The sequence below is a fragment of the Octodon degus genome, unplaced genomic scaffold, assembly GCF_000260255.1.
Source record: "Octodon degus isolate 3935 unplaced genomic scaffold, OctDeg1.0 scaffold00178, whole genome shotgun sequence".
In the NCBI taxonomy this organism is placed as follows: Eukaryota; Metazoa; Chordata; class Mammalia; order Rodentia; family Octodontidae; genus Octodon; species Octodon degus.
Genome location: NW_004524754.1, coordinates 442,186 through 451,514, shown reverse-complemented (window position 1 = coordinate 451,514; position 9,329 = coordinate 442,186). Strand labels below are relative to the sequence as shown.

Genomic DNA, 9,329 nt, shown 5'->3' with positions numbered 1-9,329 from the left:
GTTGACTTCTATTTTTTTTTTTAAATTTTTGTTTATTGGGGGGGGCAGCTCAGCCCACCAGGGGGCGGGGCTGGCTGGCATATTGAACCGCGGTCCCTGAGCTTTGCTAAGCTTGTTCTAAGTAGGTGCTTTAGACCACTGAGCCATCTCACCAGCCCCTGACTTCTATTTTTAACAAGCAGTTGTTTTAATTTGAAAAGGTTTAGTAGTAGATATAATAAGTAATATTTCTCCTTCATAATCACTATCAATAGTTGCCAAATGTACAAATACACCTTGGGTAATAATGCTACTCCTTTCTACAAGCAGAGCTTCTTTTGGAATAGGACTGAAAACTCCAATTTTAATTTTGTAAACTACACAAGCTTGGAGCAAAAGCTGATTTTCTGCAGCCATCAGATCTAAGCCAGGCTTCTACTTCTGGAGGTTGCAAGGAAAAGATCTGCAGCCCTGTGTTTGATTGAAATTTGGGCTGGCCAGTGGAACTGTGGGTGTCCTGTATTGTACATCTCTGAGCCCCTGGATGATGGACCTATTCTCCAGTTTCCCTGAGATTGTAAGGGTTGGCCATGCTTATCAAGTTTGCAGTGGCATTTATTAACCCAATGTTTACCTTTCCACATCTCAGACCAGGTCCTTGAGCAGTCTTGTTATTCTTATCTACTTTTTTCTTTTTATCTTGTCCTTTTCTGCAATCTTTTCTCACATGACCCATCTTTTCACACTGAAAACATTTGGTATGATTTTGTTTAAAAAAAAGGAGGGGGGCTGGGGAGATAGCGCAATAGAATAAGCGCTTGCCTGGCAAGCACAAGGTCTTGAGTTCAATTCCCAGTTCTGCAACAAAATAAATAAATAAATAAATAAAAATTTTAAAAAAGATTGTTGAGGCCGGGGAGATGGCTCAGTAGAATATGCGCTTCCCTGGCAAGCGCAAGGGCCTGAGTTCAATCCCGGGTTCTGCCAATAAATAAATAAATAAATAAATTTTTAAAAAAGACCGTAAGGCAGCTGCCAATAAATCAGGTATGGTTCTGAGACAATATCAGGGTAGGCCTTAATATATTCTTCCAGTGATATACCCTGTGCCATTAAGGAGCAAAGAACCTTCTGACATTCAGTATTCACATTCTCAAAAGCCAAAGTTTAGGGGCTGGGGAGAGAGCTCAGTAGAATAAGTGCTTGCCTAACAAGCACAAGGGCCTGAGTTCAATCCCCAGTTCCGCCACAAAAAAAAAAAAAAAAAAAAAAAGTCAAAATTTGTAACAACTTTCTCAGATCTGGTGCTCTCAAGGTTTTGTGTATAGCCTCCCCTAATCAGGAAACAAAACCTCTATGTGGCTCCTTATTAGATTGGGGAACCTTAGCAAATGACTTTTGCGCATCCCCTGGCCTTTCCACCTTTTCCCACCCCCTCAAGCAACAAATGTGAGTTTGCGCAACAGCCACATCATCACATTGCAACTGGACTTGGACACCCAGCCAGGCCCCTGACCCCGTGAGCTGATCTGATGAAACGTGAACTGGGGGGATTTTTGTCCCCTGTCAACCCTCTCTTGAACATCTGCTTCATCTTTCCACCAAGTTCTAAACTGCACTTATTGGCTTGGCTCTAGAATTGTACGGCACGAAACTTCCCAATCATGAGGAATTCATCTCTGCTCATTTGCTAGTCCTTGTATTAATCCAATCACATAGGTGGATTGCATACCATAGGCCATGACAGCCCGCTTTAAATCTTTAATAACCTTGAATGCCAGAGGTTGGGGTTCCCACTCTCCATAGCCCTGGGGAAATTGAGCATTTGGGGGGTGTTATTGGACCACCACAGGAAAAATACCCAAAGGGACAGAATAAGCTTCAGGGTCTCCCTTGCATAAGAGCCTGAGATATCACACTTTCATAAATTTTTATCGGGGCTTTCTTTTTCTCATCATGTGGAAGAGCAGAAGAGTTAAAAGATGGTGGTTGGGGCTGATTTTTTGTGAACTGAAATGGAGGAACTACAGGGATAAAGACCTCTATTTTTTCAATCAATTTAGAAAGCAGTTGTGATAACTGCCTTACCTTGGCTCCAGCTCACGTACCTTATTCTTAGTTTCCTTTTGTTCTACATCCTCCAAATCCTCAGATTCTGAGGAAGTGGTTTGTGATACCATAAATGTCCTTTTAGGACCCAGTTTGTCAGTCACACCCCACTATAAAGCATCAAGAAATTTAAGGGCCAGAGAGATAGCTCAGTAGAATAAGCTCTTGCCTGGCAAGTGCAGGGTCCTAAATTCAATCCCCCATGGTGTGTGGGGGGGGGGTAAAAAACCGACACTCAGTATGCTGGGGAGTGCCTTCATGTAGGGGATCTTAAAGGTGTGCAACCTTATCATAAGTATGCACCACAGAGGCCCCCTGCTCTATTTTTGTCCTTTTTTCAATGCTAGCATCCGCATTTCAGGGTGAAGAAGGAAGAAGTCTTAAAAATTCTCATGTGCAGATTCACATTTGTGCGGAAGCTGCTCTTGAGGCTTAGCAATATCAGCATCTGAGGCTGACCTTTTCAAATATTTCTTAGACTCTTCTGAGTCCAATTGCAATGTTCCAAAGCTAAGGAAAGTAAACTACAAAGAGCCCACACCTGAAGAGGAATTGGTTCCCCATTTTGGTGAGCATGAGGCAGCGTTCTCATAACTTGTTTCCAAACTTTAAAGCAGCCTTTCCCTTAGACTAAAATCAGTAACAATGCCTTTTTTTAAGGGAAAATAATTCCTCAAAACTCTTTGGCTTCATCTTTACACCTGTTCCTTTGAGTACCATCTGAATAAGATGGACATACTTACTCATTGTCTAGTGAAGCGGAGTTTCCCATTACTCTGAGCTTTTCCCACTGGTCTCGCCTACTCTGGGCGTGTTTTCCCCTCGCGGTGAGACCTCTCTTAACTCACCCCTGGCCATCTTCTGTGCCCCAGGTCGCGCCACTTGTTGTATGTTATGAGTTGGTGCTGAAAGAAATGACGAGAAGACCCAATGAATATAACTTCAGAGGTCTCACTGAGATTAGTCTCTCTCTCTAAGTGAGCCCAGAGCCACAGAAGCATCTCACATTCATTTTTTTTTTTGGTTCCTCGAATGCCTTCAGGGCACTTTTGGCCAGCGGGAGAGGTGTGAGGTTCGAACTCCAGCAACCTGAGGCTGAGAGCTTTGTGGAAGCAGCCACTTAAAGGCCTGAGCTAGGGCCAGGCCCCCTCACATTCATTTTTAAAAAAATATTTTTCTCACATTTAGTGAGAGCTAAAGACAGGCTAAGGAATGTGCATAATTACTTTGGTGAACACAAACTACTTTCTCTATCGACTTCCAACATTTGCCTAACACTAAGCTTACACACTGCTTGCTGTGAACACCCCAACCAAGAGATCAAAGGACAGACATGGTGCCAGCAGGAGAAACTGGTATCTGCAGCCTTAAATCCCAGCTTGCCTGAATTTACAAGTGAGACAGCAGCTCTCCTTAGGCTCTGTGTATTGTCCTTGCTCCCTTGGGACATTAGGCTTTTGTCTCATATCTATATTTCTATACCCAGGCCCAACAAATGCCAACTGACTATTGGTATCTCCCTTGGTACCCATTGTTTCTCTAGGTTCCGGCCCCTGTTCACTCGCCTGCCTCAGCTAAGGGCACAATGCCTGCAGGAGTCTCCTCCGAGTTCCTATTCTTGGTGCTGAACGTAGGTAAGTGCCAGGAGCAGGCGTGGGAGGTGGGGTGCCTGAAGTGGGAAGGTGGGGGTAGGGCAGGGGTCCTTGGGGGATGGCTGACTCTTCTCTCCCACCCAGCACTCTGCCCAGTGGTCACCCAGGGTAAGGAAGTGGTGCTGGGCAACGAAGGGGGCACCGCAGAGCTGCCCTGCTCAGTGTCCCAGAAGAGGAGCATGTCCTTCAGCTGGAAATTTCCCAACAACACCAAGATCCTGGCACGAACGAACACCTACCTGACTCGAGGTAACAGTCCCCTGCCTCATCTGTGGACTCAAAACACGCCCACCCCCACCTCCACCGGGAAACCCTACCCCCGCTTGAGGGATCTGCTCGAAGATACTCTGGGCCCCCAGGGGGCTGGTGTGTTGGAAACTCAGTAGCACTCTTAGCTGCAATTTCCGCAGGCAAACTACTGCTATATTGATTACAATATCTTGATATTCATGATCTTATTTTAATGAGTAGTGGAAAAATAACTATCTCATAAAATGCATCATAAGAATAGTATTACCACAGGCCCATGTAGAGTACTTTATTTCCATTAAAAGCATGTGCACCACCTTCTTCTTCTCCTTCTCCTTCTCCTCCCCCAGCCCCTCCAGATCTAACTCTTGGAACCTTGTGCTTGCCAGGCAGGTGCTTATGACACTGAGTTATACCGCCAGCCCCTTACATTGTTTTTTTTGGTGTTTTTTTTTTTTTTTTTTTTTGCAGAACCGGGGACTGAACTCAGGCCCTTGCACTTGCCAGGCAAGCGCTTATTCTACTGAGCTATCTCCCCAGCCCCTACATTGCTTATTTTTTAAACTTCTCTTTTCATTACTAAAAAATCCCAAACATATATACAAGTACAATGACTGTATAATAACCTCCCGTGTATATCATTCAGCTTCAACAATTATAGATTTATAGTTGTATTTCTTCTCCATCCCCACTCCAACCCCACTACCACATCATTTTGTCACAAATGCTGAAGATTTTGTCATTTAACCTATGGATTCTTCATAGACTTTTATTTTTTTTTTATTTTTTTTATTTTTAGGGAAGGGTCTACTGGGTGTTCAGGGTCTCACTACTAGATCGGACTCATAGTGATCCACCTGTTTACAGCCTCCCAAGAGCTGGGATTACAGGCTGTGTGCTACCACACTTGGTCTCAATCACTGTCTCAGCGTGGTGGGGGGCGGCACAGCAGGCCCAGGGATTGAACCCCTGGCCCCTACTCCTGCTTGCAGGTGCTTTAATCCACTGGACTATTTGGCCAGCCCTCATAGACTTATTTATTTGTTTGTTTATTTATTTATTTATTTATTGTGGAACCAGGGATTGAACTCAGACCCTTGTGCTTGCCAGGGAAGCGCTTATTCCACTGAGCCATCTCCCTGGCCCCCTCATAGACTATTTTAAGTTCTAAATTTTAATTACTGTTTTGCTGGACATGGTGATGCATGTTGGTAATCCCAGCACTCTGGGAGACTGAGACAGTAGGATTGCCCAGCCTGGGCACTTTAGTGATTTAGCAAGATCCTATTTCATTGAAATAAAATGGCTGGGGCTATAGCTTAATACAAAGACCCTGGGTTCAACTTTCAGTATTAAATAAATAAATTTTTTATTTTTTATTTTTTAAATAAATAAATTCTTTTTGGGGGGGCGGAACCAGGGATTGAACTTGGGCCCTTGAGCTTACCAGACAAGTGCTTATTCTACTGAGATATCTCCCCAGCTCCCCTAAATAAATAAATTCTTTAAAAAAGAATTTACCTAAAAATTAAAAAAAAAAAAAAAAAAGGCTGGTGAGATGGCTCAGTGGTCTAAAGCACCTACTTAGAACAAGCTTAGCAAAGCACAGGGACCGCGGTTCAATCCCCCAGCACCACATGCCAGCCAGCCCCGCCCCCTGGTGGGCTGAGCTGGCCACACACACACATAAATAAAAATTAAAAAAAAAGAATTTACCAAGCCAGGTGTGGAAGTACACATCTGTAATCCCAGCACTTGGGGGGCTGAGACAGGAGGAACTACATAGCCTGGACTACACAGCGAGACCCTGTTTCAAAGAAAAAGAGTTTACCAGGGCTGAGGGTATAGCTCAGTGGTGTGGTAGTATACTTGTCTATTCAAGGCCCCCCAGGTGGGATATTTGGTACCAAATGAGCAAAAAATCAAATTCCCATAATGTTATTATCATGTTTTAAAAGTTAAAATTGTGCCATGCCAGCCCCACCCCCTGGGCATGTTGAGACAGCACTGAGACTGGGTATGGTGGCACGTACCTGTAATCCCAGCGCTTGGGAGGCTGAGAACAGAAGGATCACTATGAGTCTGATCTGTGTAGTGGGACCCTGTAGACCTGTAAACCCTGTACTTAATACAAAAGAAAGAAGGAAGGAAGGAAGGAAGGAAGGAAGGAAGGAAGGAAGGAAGGAAAGAAAGAAAGAAAGAAAGAAAGAAAGAAAGAAAGAAAGAAAGAAAGAAAGAAAGAAAGAAAGAAAGTTAAAATCAATTCCTTAAATACAATAAATGTCCACAGGCTGGAAATAAGGCTTCAGTGGCATAGCACCCACCTGGTAAGCACAAGGTCTTGAGTTTGATTCCCAGTACCAACAAAAAATACCAATAAATACCTAGTCATTGTTCAATTTCCACAGTTACCTCATAATATTGCTTTTACTTTTTTTTTGAGTCAGTATCCAAAATGCGACCTCTCTCTCTCTCTCTCTCTCTCTCTCTCTCTCTCTCTCTCTCTTTGTGCTGGGAATTGAGCTCAGGACCTTATGCTTGCCATACTGGCGATGTGCCACCAAGTTAACTCTCTCTGAATTTATACTTTTACTCTCCTTTTTTACCCTTCTCACAATTGATTAATTGGAAAAAGCAGACAACTATTCTATCAATATTTGTACTCTCCTGGTTGGAGTTAGCTGACTTCTCAGTGTCACTGACTGTGTTCCTGACCTTTGACTCCCCTATTGATTGGAAGTTAGATGGGGAGACTCAATTAGCTCATACACAACTTTAAAAAAATTTCTTTTTTTCTGTATTTTTAGGGAAGGATCCACAGGGTGTTCAGTGTCTTACTACTAGATCGGACTTATAGTGATTCTGTTTACAGCCTTCTAAGAGCTGGGATTACAGGCATGTGCCACCATGCCCAGTCTCAATTGCCATCTCTGCGTGCCTTGGGGGCAGGGCCAGCATGGCAGGCCCAGGGATCGAAACTCTGGCCCCTGCACCTACTTGCAAGTGCTTTAATCTGCTGAGCTATTTGGCCGGCCCTTAAAAAATGTTTTTAAATTTACAACTTTTTTTTGTTTTTTTTTTTGGTAGAACCGGGAATTGAACTGTTTTTCTTGTTGTTTGGTTGGTTGGTTGGTTTTTTTGACACAGGGTCTTGCATTGTAGTTCTGGCTGGCTTTGCCCTCACTATGTAGTATAGGTCTCTTGAGTGCTGAGATTACAGGCGTGTGCCACTACACCCAACTAATTTTTTCTCCAAGAACATTTCATAGATATTGTTTTGCAATTCTAATTTCAACACATTAGGACTCGTATAATTATTAGTCTTTTTGTATTATTAAGGTTAATTGATGATTCCATTGTTTTTTGTTGTTTTGTTTGTTTGTTTGTTTGTTTGCGGTACTGGGGATTGAACTCAGGACCCTTCACTTGCAGGCAAGCGCTTATTCTACAGAGCTATCTCCCCGGCCCCTCCATTGTTAGTTTTAAATGATAACGATAGTAACATGGCTCTCATACTTTTGTGGTTTTACTTTTGTTGTTGTTGTTTCCTTATTTTGAGACAGGATATTGCTATGTAGATCAGGCTGGCTTTGAACTCACTATGTAACGCAGGCTGGCCTTAAACATTCAGTGATTCTCCTGCCTCAGTGTCCTGTGTGCTAGAATTACAGGAGTGTACCACCACACCTAGCTCATACAGTTACTTTTAAAAATAAATGTACTTAGGGCCAGCCAGATAGCTCAATGGATTAAAATGCTTGCTTAGGCAGATGCAGGGCCCGGGTTCAATCCCTAATGTGCAGTGCCAGCCCCACCATCGGAGCACACTGAGATGGTAACTGAGACTGGGGGTGGTGATGTGCCTGTAATTCCAGCCCTTGGGAGGCTGAAAACAGGAGGATCACTACAAGTCTGATCTGTGTAGTTAGACCCTGTAGACCTTGTACTAAATACATTTTATTTTATTTTATTTTATTTTATTTTATTTTATTTTATTTTATTTTTTGCGGAACCGAGGATTGAACTTAGGCCCTTGTGCTTGCCAGGTAAGCACTTATTCTACTGAGCTATCTCCCCGGCCCCCAAATACATTTTTAAAATGTATTTAATATAAAAAAGTGAACTCAAAGATTTTCCTTATATGGCATGGGTAGATTTGGCTAAAACCAAGTACAAAGGCTGAGATGGATGTTTGGGAAACAGCCCCATTGCAGCATCTGGTTTTATGGTGAGGCATCGGATGTTTCAGTATATGAATGGGAGGGTCCCAATTTAGTCCATAATATGTCACATATGAGATGCTTTCATCCCATCCCACCAGCCCCAAAAGTCTCAACCCCTTCTAACACCAACTCTGAAGTCTAACACCCAGAATTTCATCTGAGTAGTATCCAAGTCAGATACACATAATTTCATCAAGATGTAATTTATCCTGAGGCAGAGTTCCTCTCCAGCTGTGAATCTGCAAAATTAGACAAGCTAGGTGCTCCCAAAATGTAATGGTGGACAGGCACAGGATAGACATTTCTATTTCAAAAGGCAGAAATCAAAAAGGAGGAAGACAGTGAACACCCCAGCCATTTACAGCTTTCAGAGTCATCGGAGATGCTGAAGTGTTGTAGATAAGCCTTATCTTTGCATCAAAAATAATTCAAGTGGGCCCGAGAGATGGCTCAGTGGAATAAGAGCTTCCCTGGCAAGCGCAAGGGCCTGAGTTCAGTCTCCGGTTCCACGCTCCCCCCAAAAAAGAAAAAAAATAATAATAATAATTCAAGTGTTAGTAATAACTGCAAATTCCATTAGTTCAGGTGAGACCAGGCGCATTCAAGGTGGTAAGGCCATAGATCCATGGCTTCAAATGGCATGGCTTTCCTGTTTGTAACCATGGGTTATTATTGGTGTACTGTTTCATCTCTTTCTAAGAGCAACATTCAAGGCCATTGAGAGAGAGAGAGAGAGAGAGAGGATTAGCAACCTCAGCAGGACAGATTCCATTAGGACCTAGTGAAGCAAACTCTTAGGTTTGCTGCTCTGCCCTCCTGGGGCTTTGTTCCCGTGGCTCTGCTGGGCTGGGGTCCTGCTGCCAAGGCTTCAGACAGGGGCCATCTGGTCTGCTGAAACTGGAAACATGGCTCTGATGACTGAATCATCACTGGGATAAGTTTTCCTGTCCTTGGGTAATCTCACTCATATCTGATAGCTCTATTTCATCCTGTCAAATCTGAGGAGTCCAACCACTTTCCTTCATTTCACCCCCCTCCACCCACTTTAGGCCAAACAACTAGTGTGTTTCTTCTGTGCCTTTTTGTTGTTGTTTTAATTTTATTTATTTATTTATTT

At 43.2% G+C, this 9,329-nt stretch overlaps 1 protein-coding gene across 1 annotated transcript in view; it reads left to right on the top strand.

The window, feature by feature from the left end:
• Cd4 (CD4 molecule) overlaps positions 1-9,329 on the top strand; it is a 47,044-nt gene that overhangs the window by 26,139 nt on the left and 11,576 nt on the right. Inside the window, exons 2-3 of the mRNA XM_012517427.2 lie at positions 3,632-3,722; positions 3,825-3,989. Of these exons, the coding sequence (XP_012372881.2) occupies positions 3,674-3,722; positions 3,825-3,989 (214 nt within the window). The 5' untranslated portion in view covers positions 3,632-3,673. The remainder of the gene's footprint in view (positions 1-3,631; positions 3,723-3,824; positions 3,990-9,329) is intronic.